This window comes from Vidua chalybeata, chromosome 6 (genome assembly GCF_026979565.1).
Source record: "Vidua chalybeata isolate OUT-0048 chromosome 6, bVidCha1 merged haplotype, whole genome shotgun sequence".
NCBI lineage: Eukaryota > Metazoa > Chordata > Aves > Passeriformes > Viduidae > Vidua > Vidua chalybeata.
This window is the reverse complement of record NC_071535.1, coordinates 26,369,859-26,393,660: the sequence shown is the minus strand read 5'-3', so window position 1 is coordinate 26,393,660 and position 23,802 is coordinate 26,369,859. Positions and strand designations below refer to the sequence as shown.

At 36.0% G+C, this 23,802-nt stretch overlaps 1 protein-coding gene across 1 annotated transcript in view; it reads left to right on the top strand.

Annotated features, from left to right (window-relative positions):
* Positions 1–23,802, top strand: part of AKAP6 (A-kinase anchoring protein 6) — a 214,800-nt gene that overhangs the window by 184,592 nt on the left and 6,406 nt on the right. The window contains exons 11-12 of the mRNA XM_053946534.1: positions 2,318–2,533; positions 20,741–23,798. Coding sequence (XP_053802509.1) covers positions 2,318–2,533; positions 20,741–23,798 — 3,274 coding nt within the window. The remainder of the gene's footprint in view (positions 1–2,317; positions 2,534–20,740; positions 23,799–23,802) is intronic.

Genomic DNA, 23,802 nt, shown 5'->3' with positions numbered 1-23,802 from the left:
CGTTGCTTCCAAAAAAACTGAATTGCCTAGCTGTTATAAAATGTAAAATAAGAACCCTGACTTTAGATGGACTTTTTGGTCTGGTTTGGTTGGCTGGTATTTTTCCTGATCTGACATTAAGCTAACGAACAGCATCAGAAAGGAAATGTGTCAGACGTGGTGGTTACATCAAGAACCACGAAGGAAACTAGTAATGAACTCTAGGAAAATAAATAAGGGCAAGTTCAGGAAACACAAGTGAAAATGCAGCTCTGGTATAAATTGAATAATAAAATTCCTGGTCATATTTTGCCATAAATAGTGGTTTGGGAATTTGTCATTCACCTTATTTAAAATTCAGAAATATTAAAGGTACAGGGTTCTCTCATTACAGAAGTAATAGAATTCTAGCTATTATAGAGTTAGGGTAATTTAAATAGCTATAGAATGCATTATATCAATAAGTGGAACATCTGTATGAAATGTCCACCTGCTACTATACTAAGTGTACTTTACAATGAAATGTACTTAATCATTTTAAGATGTCTTCTAATGAAGGCTTATCGGGAATAACATTTTGAACACAAATACTTTTAGGCATTAAAACTTCTGCTTTAAATGAGATTGCATTGCCTTGTTTACCCTTGTTGATTAATAAGCAATCTGTTAGGATGGCCCAATAGTGCTAGTGAAAGTAGATTAGTAATTCAGCTATGTTTGTGAGTTTAATCATTATTTCTCTTGAAGGCTTTAAAATAAATCCCTGTCTTTTGCACACTATCCCTTGCAAAGAAAAGATACATGTTTTTAGATGTATATAGCAACCTTTTGGTTCATGCTTTCAGCTTAATATTATTGATCAAGAACAGCAGCAAAATACTCCTTTGAGTTATGACATTTCTAATTATAAATGTCAATTTTTAAAGAAACAGTGACAAAAACTGGAACTGGAATTCACTTTTCTATAGAAAGTTTTTGTTTTGCTAATAAAATTAAGAAAAACGGTCCTGGTTTTTTATCAGTTAACGCTTCTGAACAGCTTTGAGACATGTAGTGGCTTTTTTTTGTTTGCTTCTTATCATTAACTGGAAGTTTAGAGACAAACACCCTGTCTTCAAGAAAGGTGATAGTTCAAATTTTCTCATGAGGTCATGCACTTTCATCTGTGGTGTCCCACAGAGGGCAACAGATGTTGGCAAGTTACAATTTAAATTATCTGGAAAGCTCCCATGTGTAGAGCACAGTCCTGTTAAATTCAGGAGTAGCTGAGCCCTATGATAATTATTGAATGTTTGAGCTATGCAATGTTATAAAAGCAAAGGATCTCAGAACCTGGGCTGAAGCAGTCATCCTCATGTGCATTTCTGCCTTCTGTACCCCAGCTTCATAGATGTCATTATTAAAATTTGTTATGAGTTTAAAAAATGCTGGTTTGATGTTCAGTGACAGTAGAGTATAATCATGGATAAAACCATGCTTGGAAGCACCCCATGCCATTAACTGCTTCCAGGTGGTAGACCTCACTCTAGTTCTGGCATGTAGGATGCATTATTTATTCTGCTGCTCAACAAGATTCTCAGTACAGTTTCTTAGGGTTTTGGTGGAGAACTGACACATCCTGGCTCCCATCAAGCTTCAATATTAGGGCTTAGCAATTGTCTCCCATCGTCCAATTTACGTCAGACTGCATTCTCAGTAGCACTGGAATCAGTATATGAAATAAATGCAGTGAATAACTCCTTTTCAGGCGGGATACAATTGTCACAGTTTTCCTACATTTACTTGAATATGGAACTACCCTGAAAATATTTTATGATAACAAAAAACATCTGTAAACAATTTTATAGTGAATTTTCTCCTTCTGTAATGTTTCTCCTGTGACAGGGCACATAAAACCCATAATTTCTATTGTTTTTTCTAAAAATATACATATTCTCATTGCATGACTACAATTTTTCCCTCTTATTTTCTGTAGAATTTCTGAAGCTGATTACTGTCAGGGTAACTAATTTCAGATGTGACCCAGTTGAATGAAAAGGAAAGGAAGAATAAACGAGTCTACACCATAAAACTTTCAGCATTATAGAGACAGTTAGCTATGTATGGCATTTGTTTGAAGAAGACTGAACGTAGTGTTAGTCTGTCTGTGTTATTAAGGTTAAGACTGTATTTATCTGAAAATAAAACACTAAGCTTTGACAGAAGCATAGGAATTTATGGAAGACCTGAAAAAAATATTGCAAGACAGAGATTGGGCACCGCTAAATATCAGATAAAAATTAATGTTTTAGTTTGCAAAGTATTCCATGCTGACATCTGCTGTTTGTCTGTCCTTCAGTCCCTATGCTCTGAGATCAAGCAGAGGCGCCGTGGGGTAGCCTCTGTGCTGCGATTATGCCAGCACCTCCTGGATGATCAGGAGACCTGCAACCTAAATGCAGATCACCAGTCCATGCAGTTGATAATCGTAAACCTTGAGAGAAGGTGGGAAGCCATTGTCATGCAAGCTGTCCACTGGCAAACCAGGCTACAGAAGCGATCGGAAAAAGACTCGGTGAGTGATGCTTGCTTTAAAAAGGTCTTGTGGGATTTCATTCTTCACAAGAAACACTTTTTCAGCATGAGAAAAACATACCCATCTCTGAGTTGTTTTTCTGACAAAGATGCCATTCTTAATCTTTACTGCCTACAAGTGAATCTTCAGTTTTTTCACACAGTATTGTATGGACAACATTATTTAATAATATAAACTCCCACATACATATTGTATTTTCTGGATATTTAATCTCATCATATCTGATCCCACCCAGTAAAAAAAGCAATCCTCTCCTGGTGCTAAGTTGCTCAGTACCTAACAGAACTGGGTCTAGAGACATATTTCACTGACTGTAAGTATATTTTAGAAAAAGAATTTCCTGTGTAACTAAGACTGGTTTTAATTAGCATCCCAGCAGTAGATGTGTATTTCACATAGAATGCCATGGGTATGTGATTAATATACAATCCTCTGTTATTTGAATATAAGTAAAATGTAGTAATTTGCTTTTATCTCAGGGAAATGATTCCTAAGAGGCAAAATAGCACTCTGCTTAAACCATCCGTTAAGTGGCATGAATTAGATCGGTTTTCTACAGCATAAAACTATATTACAAAGCAGTGGGAATAAAATAATCCCTACTGTAACACCATTGACTGTAACACCATTGATTAATTGGCTCAGCATGTTTTGTGCAACTATCACACTGCTGAAGTCCGTATACTGCAGCTACACTGACAGCAATATACGTAGTTCCTATGTAGTTCCTGTACTGAAGAGTCTTGGTGAGATTCGGGAATAAGTCATAGAGTTTTTTTAGGTTTGTATCAAGCAAAGCAAAGGAAAAAAAAACCTAGACACATCCCTCTTAGCAATTATCTGACTAACAGTGAAATACTACTTTTGATTTCTTTTTTTTAAAGTTTCTTTACAAAAATAACAGAAGCTATAATTCTCTAGTTCAGTTAGGGTCATACCGTTTGAAGATACATAAGGCATTGTTTAGAATCTCTAGCAGTTCCTGAGTGAAAATGCAGTCTAAACAGCCCAAGAAATGGTGAGTTAGTGAGAAGGATGCTGTGGACAAGTGAACTGGTGAAGGTGACAATAATGTTGCTTGCCTGCCTTTTTCAAAACTTTATAACATAGGAATGCTCCTCTGCTAGTTTGTTTTATTGGCTCTTTTGCTGTAGATATTGATATAGAAATGGGACTCGATGAAGGAAGAGGTTTGAACAGATGGTTAGGACAAGTCAAAAGGGGCTCTGTATGAGGCAGCATGGAAAGAACTCATCCCTGAAAAGCAAATGTAGTGTTAGCGTTGGTTTTACAAGCATGGGATTAGTCAACTGGCAATGTGAAAAGTGAAGATAATTGAGATTGTGAGAAAATATTACAGAAATTTCAGTGGAATTAAAGGAAAATCCAGAATTAGTGGGGATCCAGAAAAAAAGCTTTATGGAAATTGTAGGTAGGAGTTTGAAACAATATATTACATTTAATTGAGAGGAAAGACAAGGAATAAAAGAAGACTAATGCCATCTCAACAGTTGCAGAGAGTTTTGATGGTAATGAGTCTAGGAGAGCAAGAAATGAGAACAGAAGTAAAAGAATTCATCAATGAAATAGGCTGGGCAAGTGAATGGGTTAGAAGATAAATATGAGGCTGAGGAATAGAAAAAATTGATAAAGAAAGAAAATACAGTAGCAGAGGTTTTCTCTTGATGGTTATGTTTTTGTGATAGTTCCATTTTAGGAATATTTTTTGTCATATTACTAATGTGTTGCAGCAATAGCTCTAATAAATTTGGTTAGTGCTACACAAAATGTTTAATGATCTGACCAGCAGTAGAAGAACAGCTGAACTTTGGAGCTTCAAAAATAAGTATGTGCAGTATTTAGGCAACATCCAAACCAAAAGGCAGCTCTCAAAATCCTGATTTTTTTTTGTTAGAGGCTGAGTATTGTTGGGTCAGTAACAGCCCAAGAAGGAGTGAACTGCATTCCAACTGTGTTATCTTAAAGGTAAAATACCACAAATCAGCAGGTTGGTGTTTTTTTGTGGTTTTTTTTTTTTTTGTTTGTTTGGTTTTTTTTTGTTTGTTTGGTTTTTTTGGTTTTTTTTTGGTTTTTGGTTTTTTTTTTTAGTAAATATGTATCTCCTATTTGACTTGGAACAGAAAGAAGTTGCGTTTGTGAGATATGTTAGAGAGTGCTGACAGAGGTCCAAGTTACTGTAATGAATGCATATTATTCTCTTTTGCATGTGAGCAGTGGCTGTATGGAAGCAGTTGCTCTAAATAAACTGTTAACAGCTAATTAGAGCTTGGTGCTGCTCTTGCAGCAGGAGTGGAGTCTTGTGTTTCTGTTTGGGATTGCAATCGATCAGGAGTTGAGGCATGGTGAGGATATGAGTACAGAATCTCACTTGATATCTGGAGGCTTGGAACTTCACAAGGTACCCTCTGCTTTGTTCCCACTTTGCCTGAGGTGATCTGGATTTATTTGCTGGGCTGAGCTGACTTTCACTGGTTGAGGGGTGTATCATTCTTTCTGCTAAGAAATAGCAGCCATTTAGATGGCTGCTCATGATGCTCATCTAATTTTCACTGTGGACTGTTTTGTTTTGGAACCTCTCATCTCAGGCTTCTTTATAATAATGCTTCTTTTAAGTATGTCAGTTTCTACAAGTTTCTCTTGCTGATAGAATTACCCATATTATCAACATTTAAATATGCTTCAGCCACTGCAGAATTCATGTTTCTTTGACTTTTCTTGCCTGAGTTGGCATGTTCTAACCTTCCTTTTCACTCAGTTCCTGTGCAGTCATTTCTTGGGTAGGTACCAGAACCATTTCTTCTGCTACCATATCTCTGAATTTGGTGGTGTGCCAGTCTTGGCACACAAACTGTATCCCTTGGTAACAAGTCTGTCTTTGTGGTTGCCCACAAAATACTGTAATTTATGAAAACAAATGAGATGTTTTTATAGCCTGATGGCATCTGACTCATTCATGGCATCTGACTTGCTGACAGTAAATAAGATGCCCCAGATGCTTGTATAGCCTCAGTGCAAGAGTCTCTTTCATCTTCTACTGTTTTCCAATTGTGTACTGGGATTTTCCTTTGTCCCCTTTCTGCCCTTTTTTACATTCACTCACTTATCTGGGCCACTTAAAATATTACAAAGGTATGCTGGTATTAACCACAGAAAACCTTTATGTTTCTTTTGAATTGTCTTCATTCATTTTGGACTGGTCTTCAGCAGTTTTTAGTTTTGCTCACCTTTTGCAATAGTGGGCACCATAAGTTTACAAATAACAAGTTATTAACATGTACTTCATGCACCTACAGTCAGGTAAAAGCTCATAAACAAAAAGTTCTATGTAGAATGTGAAATTATCAATAAGATTTAAAAAAAAGCTCCAGAAAGACGAATCATGATTAGATTCAGTAGGTTAATCTGGCTATATAGAATGAGGTATTCATAAAATGAAAAACCTCAGAAAACTGGAAGCAGTCCTAATTTGTTTTAGCAAAAGAGGTTTTTATCTCCCCCATCTGTTTGTTTTGGTGTTGTGGTGTTTTTTTTTTTTTTTTGTTTTTTTTTTTTTTTTGTTTTTTTTTTTTTTTTTTTGTTTTGTTTTTTTTTTTGTTTGTTTTTTGTTTTGTTTTTTTTTTATTGTTTTGTTTTGGTTTGATTTGTTTTTTTTTTTCTAGTAAATTCTTTTCATTCAGATTTATCATTCCATATTTTGCTGATATAATGTTATATATCACCTTAATTTTAGCTTCAGGATTACACAGATGCCTTATAGCTTGTCTAACAAGACCCTGCTAGCAATTGTCTTAAAGGAAAAAGAATACTGCCTGGCAATTGCAATAGCAATAGCAACAATCTTCATTTAACTAAACTCAAAATTGCCATCTAAAATTCCTATTCAACAGCTGGAGAAGCTTTAACTCGCTATGCACTTTCCTTTAGAAGATATAGTCTATTTGAAAGACTGAAAAGTTAAAAAATGGTTTTGGGATGGATTCAATCATAGTTGTGCCCATAAATTAAATCCAAGTGCAAATATGTAAGTTGTTTTCTGCAACTTTTTAAAAAGTTTTTTTGCTCAGACAGTGGTATACCCAAGGCAAATTATGTGTTTAACCTCAATGGATAATTTCAGCTGCTACAGAGGATTCCAGTTTATGCATGTCTTGCCCAGATCAGGTATGTCTCTGTATAGAAAACTACAATGAGATGACTGTGGAAATTCACTTTTTCGGGACAGGGAGAAAGATAAAAAACTGTGGTTTCTAATGGATTTTACTTTAGCTGCAATTCAATATTCCTGCCTTTTTGGTGAGTGGAGAAGCTGCTTTTTATCCAGAATGCTCATTCATTGAATGAGAAACATACCTGTTTTATGGAACAGACAATTTCTTTTCTTATTCAACAGAGAGGGCTAATTATTGAAGGGACAGTATTACTCATGCATTTAAAATGGAGATTTTGAGCTAAGGCGATTTGAGTTAAGGTGCCCTAATTCTCACATTGTCCTGAAAATGTCTGAAATATTAATTTGTCTGATCACCAAGTTCACTACTATACCTCATGGAAAAAAATTTATTCTCTTCTTCTGAGTCATCTTATGTGTACGTTACACTGAAAGTCCAGTGGAACCTTCATCTGTATTGGCTTGAAAGTATGCTGTACATCCAACCACATAATTGAAAATAATAAGGCCACAATAAATGGGATGGCCTTGGGGTATAACACCCAAGGGATTCAATTGGTGTCGCTTTGTATCAATGTCCATGCATCATGGTAATTGAGGTAACATAACCAATTACCACATTTTAATTAGAGTTGCAAGGACTTGGGAAAATCTGCAGTGGTGAGACAGCTCACTTGAAAAAAAAAAAAGAAGAAAAAAGAAAGGCACTTCTTTCCACAAGATTGTTTCTTAGGAGGTAAAGAGCCTGCTTAAATGGTTTTTCAGGATTTTTACCCGTCAACCTCCTGGTTTACTTCTTTATAATGCATTTAGAAGAACAAATTGTTAAAGTATACTATATTGCTTCTGATTTAGTATCTTTATTCTTTTACTCTATTTATCTGTTTATGTGATGCTTTCTGGGAAAGAAAACAGTTTTTTATAATGTTAGGCATGGTGTCTCCACTTCTCTACATTTACTTCACTGATGCAATATTTTTTCAACCCATAGAATGACACTTGTTCTAAGCTTAAAAAAGACACACAAACCCCCTTGTTTCAGGGGTGAAAAATGTCTTTGTCATTTGCTAGATAGGTTCACTAAAAAAATCTTGGTTTCTAAAAGTTTCTTATTTAATCACAAGCCATCATTTTGTGAGTCCTAGCTAAAAATCTTGCATAAAATTTAGAATTTCGTCAGGAGTGTCTAGCACAGAAAAGTACTGAGAGATGATTAACTTAATTGGATGAGAAGGGCACACTACATATTGTAAAGTGCTGAACACCCATTACATGATCTAGCCATTACAAATTATTTAATGACTTGTGTTTTCGTTTTTGTATTGGACATCTTTCATATAGTCTATGACAGTACTGTCTTGATTACTTGCATTTGCTCACTTTGGTGCTTCCTTAAAATATTTAATTTTTAAGTGAATGGATATTTGATTTTAGAGTTTGTAATATGATGCACCATCCTCATACTTGAAGTGTGTATGGTTTTGAGCTTCTGGGTTGCATTGAGTCTGATTTGTGACATGAAACAATCATCCGTAGGATCTAAAATACAGTTATGCAGATGCTTATCCTAGGTCTAGATTTTTCTTGAACTTAATTGAAGATAGGTAATACATCCCACATTCTTGCAAGAAATTCTGTGTTTCTAGTAAATTTTCTTGAGGACCAGCCATAGTTATGAGGGCAGCCATCATGGCAGTGCACAGAGTCTGGATGATCTGACAAAACAAAGCTGGGAAAACCGTTGTTATTGAGCAGATCTTAGTAAAAAAATTCCAGATCCAGTCAACGTTAGTCAAAATTCAGATAAATGTTATGTTGTATTCTTGAGAGAGTCTCCTGAGTGGCCACCTGCAACGGTAGGTTTTTAGAGTGAATAGAAAGAAAAAAAGAAATATATTTAAGTCTTTCAACAGAGGGCTCTACTACATCCTCAGGGACTGCAAATCTTTCTGTCGCAACTAAAAGTATAAGGTAACAATCCAAGGGTGAAATATTCCCTGCATTTCACCAATCTGCTATATTATTCCACTGTTTTCCTCACTCTGGCAGATATCATGTTTTGCCATGGCTTTGTAAAATGATGGAAAGTTCAAAATCATAACTCCAGCCAAACCAGACAAATTCTCAGGAATAATCAATTTTAGTGGGAAAATAAATAATATTCAGAAATTGGAAATATGATGTTTCCAAAGCACGCTGATGCTGAAAGAACTGTCAAACACCATTTAAACAGCAAAAATACCTCATTAAAAATAAAAGCTAAAATGGTTAGGTTTTAATTTTCAAGGACAGAGGTCTTCAAAAGAACTCACTTCCTATTTAGGCACTTAAGTACAGGGTCAGATATTTAATAGTGCTCAGCAGACACTGACTCTCATTGCAATGCATTGTGTTCAAATTGCAGGATGAAGTCAGTGTTTTATTTAGATGCCTAATATCCACTAATTGTAAGTCTATTGCTCAGGCCGGGATTATTTTAAAAATTACAGTTAAGGGAAATATGAAAGTCACAAACTTGTGATTTTTTAGTTAAATTCATGACTGGTTGCTCTGCAAGTCTAATGAATCCAGTTCTGCAAGGAACAGTATATGAGTGTAACTGAGGCTAATCTTCAGGTCTTTTTTTTCCAAGAGTTCTCAAATAAAATAGTTTTTAGAAAAAGAGGAAGAAACCTTATTTTCTGACAGGTTGCACTGCAGTTTTTTCATCTTACAAGGGCCTTCTATATTGGATGATAGAAGACAGTACTTATGCCACTATGGAAATATATTTGCAGGATCTTCAGGAAGTATATGCATAGTCAGTATCTCACTGTTCACTGTTATAGGATATTCTAGGAGCTGCATCAGTGCTAAGCAGACAGGAATGCAATTAAAAACTATTTTAAAAATAAATGATAATAACTAAGGTACAATTATTTACTCTTTTTTCTTAACACAGAAAGAAAAAGGTACCAAATAAAATTATCAGGCAGGAGATTTAAAACAATCAAAAGGGAATACTATTTTCATGGAGTGCATAATAAAAAAGAAATTTGTTCTTACAGGATGTGGAGGATAGCAAAAATACAAATGACTGCACTAAGTAATCAGACAAATTAATGGAGAGGACATAAATAAATGCTTATTAAATTCCAACTCTGAAAGTCCCCACAGGCTGACTTCTCAAATTTGGGAGGGCAGCTTCTGTATCTTTCTATATGTTTGAGGGTTTTCTAACTTTTCCATAAACATTCATTACCAACCACTGCAGACTCAGCTGAATGGACTGTTGATCTCACCTAAAATGACTGTTGCTGTTTGAAAGCACATGAACTTGTAGATTTGGAGGCCTACCTATGCTATGTGTACAGTGAAGAAGTTTTACAAAATGCCTAGGGATGTTTTCATTGTATTTGGAGGGGTTTTTGCTATTTCCAAAAGCTGTAATACAGCCATTTAGATAGTGTGCTTTCACCAGAAGAAAAGTTTCAAAAATGTACCCACCTAATAGTTTATCAAGACATTTCTAGCATAGTTTTTCTATAAAGAGAAATATATATACAGAAATTATAATAAATACATCTACTTAATATTTAAGTGTGCACATACATTTATATCAGAGGTATTATAATGCACATTAAATAATAAAATGAAAATCATGAGCAATGATGATCTGAGTTTCATTTCTCCTTATATATGTTTGTGTCATTGCTGTAGCTCTAATCCATATCCAGGTCTTCGTGTTTGGTGTGTGCAGTAATATGTAAATTACCTAGCCAGCTGCGTTAAGCAGTGTTTGTTTATTCTATTTCTTTTGGCATAGCATACAACTGAATTTCTGCCAAAAATGTGGCTGCTTCAGGGAACACTGTTCAAGTTGAAGGAAGTTTTGAAAGGAAAGATATATCATAAGTTTTTACTCTGTGAAACAGTATAATCAAAAGAAACTCTGTTCATAAAAAAAGACCTGTATTAACATAAAATAATGAGTTTATAAAATACAATGAGCAAACAGAATCTTTTTTAGAACACTCTGTTTACATCGACTTTGTAAACAAGAATACAGTACTTAGAGGCAGTGACTTTTTTCATGTGTGGGAAGGATGACTAAAAGTGGTGAAATTTGAAAATGGAAAGTTTTAAGAAAAATTATTTTTAAATGGCATATTAATATCACCTAACACATAGCAGTTAAGTGCATTTAAATTTAGAAACCAGTGATGTTTAAATGTTAAAAAAATTGCATTAATGATGCGAGAGCTATCTACTTACACTTGCAGTCCTTTCAGTCTTGTCTGACACTTCCTTTTTTATCCAGCTAGCTAATTTCCCCTCCTTTGTGAGGAGTAACTGTTTTCACACTAGTGCTTACCCAGCAAGCCTCCTCATTGTTTCATGGTTAATTATCTTCTTGAGCTTCACCTTCTCAAGCAAAGTGAGAAGAACTGGGCCTCCCCGCAGCTCTAATGAAAGCTAAGTTTGAGAGATTCACTTTGTGAATAAATGCAGTGTCTGATCTACAAACATAATAAATGAGTTCCTAAACTTTATGGAGTCACAGCTCATTCAGCAGGTTTACTGGTTTACTGAACAATTCAGAAAGACACTTTATTCTAAAAATCCATTTTGATTTTTAAAAGGGGTGGAATATTGTTTCAGTGTGAAACTAAATACCATAAACTGTTCCAAAATTCCTAAGCACTACACAAAAAGTACATGTCAAACATACAGCTTCAGTAAAAACCTGAGCAGCTGCAGCTGAAAGACTTAGAGCTCTATACTGCATATTAACAACACTTCTACTGATAACATTAATACTAATAGCCCTGTGCCCTTCAGTTACTGCTTTGTAAACTCTTAATATTCATTGGACTTTTTGGGCCTCACCAGCACTGAAAATAGTCATTGTGGATAGACTGAAATCTTTAACTTATGTTTTGATTTGAGCCCAAGTTTAAGCTATGTAACATTTAAAATAAACTCACCCGTAAGAGAAGAAAGTTGAATAGTGGCAATATAGTGATTTTGTAACAGTGAGTTACTCCCTATTGTAATTTTTTACTCTGTCAGACTAAGACAGACATGTATAAACCCCTTACAATAGCAAGATATAGTTGTCCACTACTTTGGCTTTTTCCAAGTGAATTTCTACAAAGTATGCTTATATCAAATCATTTTGCAAGTGACCAAACCAAACTGTGCACCTGAGACACTGCACAGGACCTATTCAATGTACTAGCTTAGATTGGAAATTCCAATCTTTTTTTCCAGCCAGCTCCAGAGCTGTGTTGACATCTATTATGTATAGAGAGAGGTATAATCATCACTTACAAGAGAAGAAAAGAAAATAATCTGGAAGTTCAAAGATGAGATGATCTTGGTGAAAGAGCTGTACCTACCTAGGAACTGCTTATATTTGGAGATTAGGCCAGTGTTTCTATATTGCAACATTTGAAGAGCAGCTTTTTTTAGGCATAGTCTGTGTAGTGGCAAGGAGCAATTGTGCTGTTGTAGCCTCAAAGTGCTTACCATTGTAATTTTGATTCATTGCCAGAACTCCCTGCCACTTACTGACAAGTGTGGTGTTTAACTTAGCACTTGGAAATCCATAGGTGGGCAGACTGTGCATGTACTTGTAATATGCAGTATTATCCTAGACTTTGACTTAACAATACTTGCTTATTGACTCCCCTCAAGTTGATATCTTAAATTTACGGATGGTGAATCAATCGCTTCAGGAAATACCAGAACTGAAATTGCAGAGAAATTGCATTGAAAATTTATATAAGGGAGACAGGGAGTCCATTCTCATTGATAATGTGAATTTGGTGGTCTCTCAACTGATTCAGAAGAAGAAACTGATGATAGGGATGGGTATTTTTCATGCAGTCCTGTAATTCATAAATAATAGATAAAGTCTCCCTTTCCAGTATACTGGAAGAATTTTTTATTTAGAAATTCAAGTCTCTCTATTCAAGAGAAAACTTTTTTCCTAGGTTTCTCCTAAGGTCAAGTTCCCAAGGGCTTATGTCCTGCTCTTTTGTACCTTATATCTGTCTATGTTTCTATGGTGATTCTCACTCTTCAAAGTTTTTCACAAACCCTCATTTCTGCTGAAACAAAGTTCTTTAAAAAGCCATGATTTCAGTGTCCTGATGTGCCTGCTGTAGATTGGAGATGGCTATTGCATCTACTGAGTCCATTCACAGCACCCACTGAGATGTTCTGGTTTAACTGAGAGTACACTGGTAAAGGAGTACCAGTTCCAATGTAAATGATACTAAATCAAAACTATTATTAACAATTATTAACAATATGCTGACCTCTTAACTAGTACAAAGAGAAAGCTGTGACATTCATTCTCTGGACAGAGAGACATAATTCTGTCTCTCAGGATTTCTTGGAGAAGCACAGAGGGAAGAAAAGAATCTTTATCTCTGCTCCTTTGTTTTCCCCATGTGGAATGTGGTATAGAGATAGTTCACCTGAAGTGCTCGCTTGATTGGATTCTAGTGAAGGTTGTTTGGGTTCAATGACCAATGGGATCCAGCTGTGTCTCAGACTCTCAGCAGAGAGTCACAAGTTAGTTAGGTAACTAGTAAGAAGTAGGTATATAAAATAGTATAATATCTCTTTAAATAGTATATTAATGTAATCTAGTATAGTTTTAATAAAGCTATCCTTCAGCCTCCTGATCTGAAGCCAGACATCATCTATTTCTTCCTGGATCCGAGGTTCACCACATTTTTACTATAGAAAGCAACAGTGATTTTATTGTGCCATTTTGCTTTGCTGGTACAAATTTGTTTATGAGCATCTAAATGTGGAATGCAATTGATTTGGCATTAATATGATGTTCGACAAATTCCCTGTTTTTTTCTAGATATTTGATAGTCTTAACTATAAAGAAACTTTTTGGGTTAAATTCTGAGACTTTGCATGGATGAACTCTCACCAACTTGCATGGGCATGTATCTGAGGAGTAGTGCCAGGATTTGCTCTGTTCTGAACTATGTGTGCATGGAAACATTTTGGTTTTAGATAAAGCCAGGAATGTTTTTCTAAGAGTTTCATAAAGGGCTTGTGATGGATTCTTGAACAAAGAAAAACATATATTTCTCTGAAGTAAAGGTGAGATATGAAATGACATTCAAGGGCAAAAAATCCTGTCATGTAACCTCTTGACAGATGAAAAGAAAGCTACAAAGCAGTAAAAACAACAGTTGGTAAAATATGTCATGTAACCAGGTTTTCTCATCACAAAAAAAAAGCCCAAATACACAACTTGGGATATAGGTCTGGGATTGTAAACCTATTTGGATGACAATATTATTCAATATAAAAATGTTATAGATGTTCTTCTTTCTAGTAACATCTAAAGGGATTCTTTAGCAAATAAAAAAACATGGATGTTAGAAAGGATATGGTGGCAAAAAAAAAAAGAGGCAAATGCTTCTGTAGAGGATGGAAAACAGATAATGAGTAGGTCATTAACAATGATCCTTTGGACACAGAGCAAGGACTGAACTCATTGAGTCCCTGCTTTTGCCTTGATCTGTGATCAAAGTTAGTTCCTGCAGGCCTTCTGCTGACGTGGCTCACCTTCTGTTTCAGCCTGGCTTGTACACTCCAGTGTGATGTGTGAGTGGAGTGTGATGGAGAGGCTGGAGCCTTTCACTCTTTTGTCCATCTGACACTGTAGGCAGCTTACCAAGGGAGTTAGAATACTCTCATAAGACTCATATGCAGGCACAACTGACCCCAGAATTTTACCTAGCATCAAGTGACATAGAAATAGCAGAAGAATGCCTAGAGAATGGACAATATCTCTGACTTAAAATACTTCTCCTTCTAGCAGGGGTTAATAGTTTTCAGCTGGGCATCCTCTTAAAATGCCACTGCAGTTATTTTGCCTGTTCTTAGGCGATGTGCCCACAAAGCTGCTGCCATGATAAAGAAAATGATCTGTTTTAAAACCTAGATATGACAATAGTAGTCCTTTAGACTGTTATTTCTGAGCATTATCCGAGAACTTCAAACATCATCACAGAGACCTGAGCAAAAGTGGAGTCTCTGTTGTTCCCAGCTCATACTGTGAGCCATGCAGGTGACATCTGTGACTGCAGTGGGCAGAGGCAAAGTCAAGTGTCCTTCCTGTGGTACAGGAATCTGTGCATACAACCACCTGTGTAGGACCCTGGCACTACCTGTAAGCATACATGACCCCTAAAAGAGAAGGAGGAACTCTGCATGTGCAGGATTGAGCGTGTAATGTCATTGAGAGAGGCAATAATAGTTGTAAAATGCAGTAGGAGATTACCACAGATTTAGATCTTATTTTCTCAGGAAATAAATGTGTGCTTGCTTTTAATTGCAATTGTAACAAATATGTATGTTCATGTATGTTTCTTTCATTCTCTGTGATAAAGCACACTGCTTCCAGATATTCTGACAATATATTGTAATGTGTAGGCCACTTCAGTGTTATGCACAGGGAATATTATGCATATGCATATGCTTATGCATATGCATATTAAAAATTGGTGTTGGGAAATGGGGATAGTTTTTCTGATGACTGTGATACAGGGAACACCATTTAGAAAATAAGTTTAAGTGAGGCAGAGGTGAAGTGGCACTGTACTCGACTATTTCCCTCAGCAGAAGTACTTGGCATGCTTGCATTTTTCAAAAGACAAAATCATGTTTGTCTTCCTTGAATGTGCACACATTCCTGGAGGTGGGGGATGGTTTTCTGTCCTTTTTCTGTTTTTCCCTGGCCCTTAAATGCAGTTGAGTTTGGATAATTTGGCCACAGCAACTGAAGGATATGTTGCAGGGAGGGAGGAAGAACAGAGTTTGTATTTATTATTGTAAAAGCTCTTTTTTTCATGTTAATTCCTTAAAAAAAATATAATAGTACGTAGGGGTTACATTAGAGGCCTGTTTCACCAACACAAAGTATCTGTACTGGAGTAGCACATGCAAATGAAGCCAAAACAGAGAATCATTGTTTAATATCATTTGCTTCAGAAAAAAAGCTAGACTATTCTTGTTTTAGTTAAAAAAAAAATATATATATTTTGACACTTTTCCTTAAAGAGCATTGGGGAGGAAATGTCTTTATTTGGCTTAATAACCTTATTTCTTCCCATTAACATTTTCTGCAGATAACTGGTTAGCCATTAAACACCAACTCTACAAGGATTTAAGCACACACCTAATTGTGCTCACAAGAGTTATCCCACTGAAATGGGAATGCTTTCCTGAGCAAAATAGTTCTGGATTCAAAGTAGGAATAGCTAAAATCCTTAAAGCAGCACTTTCAAGTACATTAGAATTAATTTAAACTTTCACTTTTCTGAGTCTATAATTTGATTGATTATTCACTTAATCATACTTAAAACGTTTCATGCAACAGTATATGCTTCCTAAGTGTTGTTTATCTAGTGGCAATATGCAAAAAAACAGAAATATGCATAATATTGTGCATCTTTTGATTCTTATTACATTGAGAATTTTTTTTACTTTCTTGGTCAAAACTATTTGCTGTTTCTTACTTTTCTTACTGATCCTAGAGTTCTTCTCTAAATGTAGTGGATTTTAGTTGTGACATTCACATTCTCGGGACAGAGTGACATAATTCTGTCTCTCGGGATTTTTTGGAGAAGTACAGAGAGAAGAAAAAAACCCCAATCTTTATCTCTATTCCTTTGTTTTCCCCATGTTTAGTGACTTTATAATGTTAGAGACCACTCAGACCTACTTTAAAACTACCCATTTTTAGAAAAATTAAATATATGTTTTTACTCACATATTCCTTCACATATAAAAACAAAAGTTTCTGAATTCCAGGAAATTTAGTGCCATCAATTACACAAACCTGTATCCAAAATGTTTTTGCCAGACAGGACCAAAAAAAAAAAAAAAAAAAAAAAAAAACCAAAAAGTTTTTGCCAGACGGGACAGGTACCTTTGCAACATTTTGCCACAGACTTCAGCAAAGCCAGGGCTTAGGAGTCAGCATACGGGGCTCACTCCATTGAAATGTGATGTTCTGTAGCACCCTCCAGGACTCTCTTTAAATATAATCTGTCTTACACGTGGAAATCAGCATGTCTGTCTGTGATAGACCTCTTCCTTTTTGGGTATTTGCAGTTCAAGAAGGGATCAGAGAATCATTAAGTCAGAGAATGGTTTGGCTTAGAAGGGACCTCAAAGATCATCTAGTTCCAATCCCCCTGCCATACACAGACTCTTTTCACTGGGACAAGTCACTCGGATACCTTCATCCAGGCAAGGTAGAACTTCCTTTGGAGTCTCCCTAAAGAGTCAAACTCTCTAGGAAAGATATATTCTTAATTTACTGCAGCAAAATAAAAAACATGCTGCAGCTCTTACACAAGTAAAGCTTTCCAAATTGACAATGGCAGTAGAAGATTAATCTACCTTGTGTAAAAGATGAATTGTGCAATACTATACAGTTCATTCAAATGAAAACATGGACAGAAGAAGAAACAACACCATTTTTCCCAGTAAAGTGAGCAAACAGAATTTATCTCTGGCACTATCTGACATTTATCATTTGTACCCTCCTCTGTATAACACCAAGTAAAGGATAAGGTTGGTGAATTTTATACATTCTGTTGGCAAGACCTAATAATCTATTACTAACATTATAACTCTAATAATCTGGCATCCTACCTCTGCACTGAGCAGCCTGAAAAAGGGATATCTGATATGATAAAAATGGTTCCTAAAAATTCCTGGGTTTTTACCTCATTACTGCTGTCAGTGCAAATGTAGGTTGGAGTGACACCACCTTCCATTCTTCACTCCAGAGATTTATTCCAGAGGTTATGGTGTGGCACTTCCAAAAACTACCTCAATCTCTGCCTTGTTTGAACAGTTCACTAAATTTTGTACAAAAATATAGGGAAAATATATACCTGTACTAAAACTGCCAAATACAGAATGTGTGTGACTTAAGCTGAGCGGTTTGTTTCAAAGTTAAAACTTTTCCTGTACTTTGGAAGGGCTGCCAGTGTAGCTGATAACCACTAAAGTTGTACTTCAAGGGATATGATGTTTATAACTACAGTAGTAATTTAGTAATATCAATTTAGTCAGTTCCTTGGAGAGAGAAATCTATATTAGTAAAATGACCATATCTACATAAGAGTCTTTGCAAGTATAAACAACAATCAGAAGGAAAATAGAACTAAACTAAATAAATATATTTTTTTAAAATCCCCTGCCATCAAGCTAAGCCTGCAAAACTTCTGAGTATATGCCAGGCCTCAGAAAAGCGTGTGCATTTTAAGAATAAAAAAATAGGCTTTGAAGTGGGGAGCACTCAGTGAAGATGAATGGGCTGAGGTCACAACTCTACATGTTTTATTGTTTTAGTCCATCTGACTTGCTGAACAAACAAGCAGCCAAGTGCTGATTTACAGAGGGAAGGTTATCTTCCTGACCAATGAGGACCAAATGTTTTGTTTTGAAACAGAATCAGATTCTATGGAACATAAAATTCTTGGAACCTGCTGCTGATTTCCTGCCTTCAGTAATTTCTTCTTGCAGCTGGCAGAAGCTTAAAACAGTAAAATCAAGCAGCTTAGGAAACTTCCCACAGCAATGTCTTCCTAAGCTGAGTATGACAGTGTCATAAAACATGACACAGAGAAAATGAGCCATTGAATATGATTTCTTTTTTAATCTAACAGGTTTTCAAATAATTATATTTTCCTGAATTTTACTTAAATGTTAGTTAAGGGTCAGCTACAGCTGGGAAACGGAGTCCAGCTAAGTACAAACCAGGAGCTTTTATTAAAACATGGCAAACTGGCAAATCCAAATAAGGATTTCTGGACTCCACAATGTACAGAACTGCTCCGATAGCCAGAGCTTTCTAACAAATGGGTGTTTTTGCAGGAATTTTTCTTTAGCCAGTGTCTCATGGGGGAAAAGAAAGAACTCTAGCAAAGGTACTCTATAAAAATTTTGGGGTAGGTAGATCCACAAAGAGACTCAAAGCTGCAACATTAGTAATGACAGATTCAGGAAATACCGAAGGCCTCCTAACCTGCCAAGAATGAAAAAATTCTTTCACACCTGCAGTTCTGCCCATTATTATATGTGATATCTTAATACAGCTGCAGTACTCAGGGACCTACATTACAGCTAAGCCCAATGAAGCACGAGGACACAGATTTATCTTAGATGGAGAGAGTCTTGATTTATCAAATAAGTTAATAATCACATCACCCCATTGAATGGTGGATAGCTGCCCAGTTTGGGGGAAATAATTCCACCTGATTTCCATTGATTGTTTTAGCCTCTTGTTTACTGGACATACTGGGATGATATAGCCTTGTTTCTTGCACAGAAACAATGCCACCTATATCCATAATTAAATAGGCACTGGAGTTGTGTCTCTTGCTGATTAAACATGCCAAACACAGCACTACAGGACAAAATTCTCCTCATCTATGACCAAATTAATATTTGTTTTATTCAAAATGACACAGGACAAGAAAGTTTCTTTTAAGAACAGCATGTAGGTAGGGCTTCTCCTGAGAGAATAGCTTGGTTCATATCTCTTATGCCCAGTCTGGCAAAGTGTCCCAGCCCAAAATCTATGTCCTAACTATTGAGCTCACAAAAGGGCTGTGAAGCTTTAGTTCTTACTTCAAAGAGAGTTTCCAACTGAGAATTGAAGTCAGAAGTACATGCCTTTCTCTCCACAATTAACCTTGGCTGGGTCTTGATGAGTCTAAGTCAGTAACAAAATTGTACAGAACTGCACTTCGTTGGACTACAGCTTCATTTTATCTGCTTTATATTTGCTGGGATTTGCTCTGGCTGTTTGGCATCATGTCAGTGCTGTATTTTAAAAACATCACTTGCTCAAAGAAAATTGGAGAAAGCAAGAGATCAGAGTTGAAAGGTTTCTTGGAAGAAGTGTTTGTGTTTCTGGATACAGTAATCACTGTTCAGATGTTCAGATGATTTAAACTAAACAATTCTACATTAGTCAACAATTCTATTACAAGACTCCTTGTAAAAGCAAAGCCTTCTCTAATATGGAGGCCTCTCAGGAAATAGCAAAATAAAGTGAAATTAATTTGTGCTCGGCCCCCAAATCAGGGACCATTTCAGTCTTATTTTCAAGGGCTTAAAGTGGTTTGGTACTGTTGGCCACTTGATAAATCAAGTGAGTGAGTGAGAAAAGTTGTCAAGGTGTTCTTCCTCTGCCACACATGTTTCTAGAGGGATCAATTCTTGTTTTCATATGTTCTGAGTCATAATAACAAACAGTACTGGAAAGTTACAAATATTCTAAAAAGAAAATTAAGTTTCTCACACTTGTTTATCAGACATTTTTCAGAGAAAGGTAACAGAGCAAACATTATTTGAAACTCCTGTAGTACTTGATCTTTCAGCTGTACATATCAACATTCATTAGTCTTACTGGTCATTTGTACTGCCTTTATTATCAAGTAAAGGATAAATACAAATTCTAGCAAAAATGCATTAAGACTTCTGATCTGTTGTTTAACGACTGACTACACAGAAGCTTGTTACAAACATTTCAAAAATGTTTTCATAAATCTTTTACATCTTAACTATTTTAAACTTAAGCAGGCTAAGAAAGATTTTCATATATCCAACATAATTGCATGTTTTTCACTAACACCCTCCTGTGTGATTCCAAGTTAAAACTTATTATATATAAAGTTACTAACCACAATTAATATAAATTAAAGTCAAATTTCTGTATTATATTTTGACAGCAAGTAAGAAGAAACAAATAAGTCTAAGAAATCTTTCAAAATGTAATAGGTTTCATTTTAATTGATCATTTTAATAGCACACAAAGCGTAACAAAATTAAAAGCCTATTAGTGATCATTGTTCCAAAAATGCACTTTACTTCCATTAACTTACATGATTTTAGTGGGAGCACATTTAAAGTACAGCTGTAAATATTTTTAATCTTTGACTTTTCTTTTACAGGAGCCTCTAAATGTTATTGATCCCAGTTTGATGGATCTAAATGGTCCAAGTGAAGATGCACTAGAATGGGATGAAACTGACATAAGTAATAAGCTCATCAGTATTCATGAAGACTTAAGTGATCCTGATCAGGAGCTCAACAAGGATGATCTAAACCAGAAACCTGCTTCAGAAGAATGTGGTGATAATGATGTGAATGAGGATGAAAGTATCAGTAATCATGGAATTCCTCTTTATTGTCCCAACATTACTTCCCCTCCAAATCCTCACATCTATCAGGTCTATAGCCTTCATAATATTGAATTATCAGAAAAAAAACATATGCCTTTTTTGAAAAAAACATCCAGACTCTCCAGTGTAATGCAGTCTAACATTTTAAACAAAAGTCTTAGTAAAGACTCATCATTTTCATCTACCAAATCCCTGCCAGATCTAATAGGAGGTACCACATTGGCAAAACCATATAACTGCATGTATCAGAGTGGAAACATAAGCAGGCATTCTGAGAGTGAGAGTGGGATAGTGAGTGAATGTGATACAGAAACTACAAATAATTCAGAAATTTTTTTGCTAAATGATACTGAAAGCAGTCAGAGTAATCCTGAAATTGGGCAGGTGGAAATCCAAGTGGATAATGTAATAAAACCAAAACTAAAGCAAGATGAAGAAGATCATACTAGTCTTTCAGATGATTTCCAATTGGCTCCTTCTGCATGCTGTGGAAGTGAAAATGATGAGGATTTGGACAGCATTACTATGTCTAACCCTGGTTGTCCAGAAGAATTGCAAGGAAAACATGATGTCTTTACATTTTATGATTATTCATATCTTCAAGGCTCCAAATTCAAATTACCAGTGATAATGAAACAATCGCAGATTGAAAAAACACATACAGAGGGTAGTTTGTTTCATGACTTTTGTTTTGACAAAATACCTGGTAAATCCGAACTTAAGTCTGGAGAGTCACAACCAGATGGGTTTATTCATGATCATACTCTGGCAAGTATCTGTGGAGAATCAGATCCCAATTCATGTAAATCTGCAGAAACTGTAAAAAAATTACCTGTTACAGAGAATACAAGACAGGTTTCCACTTTATCTCATAGTTCTTCTTTAGAATCTCTGTCGGTAGTAGGTGATTTGTTCAGCTCAGGTATTTTTAAAAGTGGAGATGGTCTTCAGCGAAGTGCCTCTTTGGAGAGCTGGCTGACTTCCTACAAAAGCAATGAAGATCTTTTTAGTCATCATGGCTCTGGAGACATAAGTGCAAGCAGTGATTCTGTTGGAGAGCTCAGTAAAAGGACTTTAGATCTTTTGAATCGCTTGGAGAATATCCAGAGTCCTTCAGATCAAAAAATAAAGCGCAGCATCTCTGATATAACACTCCAAAGTAGCTCTCAAAAAATGTCTTTTACTGGACAGCTCTCTCTAGATATTGCATCTTCAATCAATGAAGATTCAGCAGCTTCTCTCACTGAACTCAGCAGCAGCGAGGATCTTTCTCTCTGCTCTGAAGACATTGTACTACACAGAAATAAAATACCAGATTCAAATGCATCATTTAGAAAACATCTTAATAGATCTGTAGCTGATGAGAGTGATGTCAATGTCAGCATGATTGTTAATGTCTCCTGCACTTCTGCTTGTACTGATGATGAAGATGACAGTGATTTGCTTTCAAGTTCCACCCTTACCTTAACTGAGGAAGAGCTAGGTATCAAAGATGAAGATGACGACTCCAGTATAGCAACTGATGAGGATATTTATGAAGAATGCAATTTAATTTCAGGACTTGATTATATAAAAAACGAGCTTCAAACCTGGATTAGACCAAAATTTTCCTTGACAAGGGAAAAAAGAAAAAGTAACCTCAGTGATGAAATTCAGCGCAGTAAAGAAGTTAGTAATGACACATCAAAAGCCACAGACACATTAAACATTGAAACACTGTTGAATGGTTCAGTGCAGAAAATATCGGAAAATAATGGCAATAGTAAGAATATACCATGTGATCGTGAAAAAGGGACAAAAAGTCGCCCAGTGAAAGACATCTCTCAGGTTGTGAAGGATCAGCTTGTGGATGATATGGAGAATGGCAATGTTGAAAATACTCTTGGCAGTGAAAAGGAAGGTCTTGCTAGAGTAGCAGCAACCCCCAAAACTCATGCATCACTTGATGTCAGAGAAGCTGAAAATGAGTGTGGTGTCTGTGAAGCATTTACAGACAGTTCAGATGATTCACATATGGATGGCAAGGAGACTGTTCTGTCCTCAGCTGGATCCAGGAACTCTCCAAGAGAATGTCAAAGTCATCTTCAGCCTGATCATCACTCTGTTACTTCCTCTCCTGCAAAAAAGCCTTGTCTTGAATGTTCCTCAGAAATTAATTCCATAGGCATACAAGATACAGCTTTACAGCCATCTTTACCTAGTGGTCAACAACATAGAATAAACGCTACTGAAAAATTTCTTGATTGCTGTGCAGCCTTGAAATCCAGCGAAGCAGAATGCAACTCATCAGCCAATGGTTTTGATATGTGCTGTAACTGTGAATCTGCTGATTTTGATAAAAAAAACATGGAAGATGGCTCAGTACACCATTTTGTGAGGGAGATAATAGACATGGCATCAACAGCTTTGAAAAGTAAGTCACAACCCGAATGTGAGTCATCTGCTCCAGCTTCATTAGCACAGATCAAGGAAAAAGTATTAGAACACTCTCACAGACCCATTCAGCTAAGAAAAGGGGACTTCTATTCTTATCTTTCACTTTCTTCTCATGATAGTGACTGTGGAGAGGTAATCAAATACATAGAGGAAAAGAGCAGCACTCCTGTGCCACTGGACTTCACAGATGAGAGAGAAGATATTGAATGTTTCTTTGAAGCCTGTCCTGAGGAGGAATGGGTTGAGCAGCAGCAGCAGTCTATTTCTAATGGTTCTTCTGAAGCACAAGTTGAGCAGCAGAAACCTGTTTCTAACCCTATTTCTGAAACATCTGCAGAGTCACTAGGTGAAGTGACTCCAGAGTCATTAGAAGTTAAAACTTCTTCTGAAGGTAG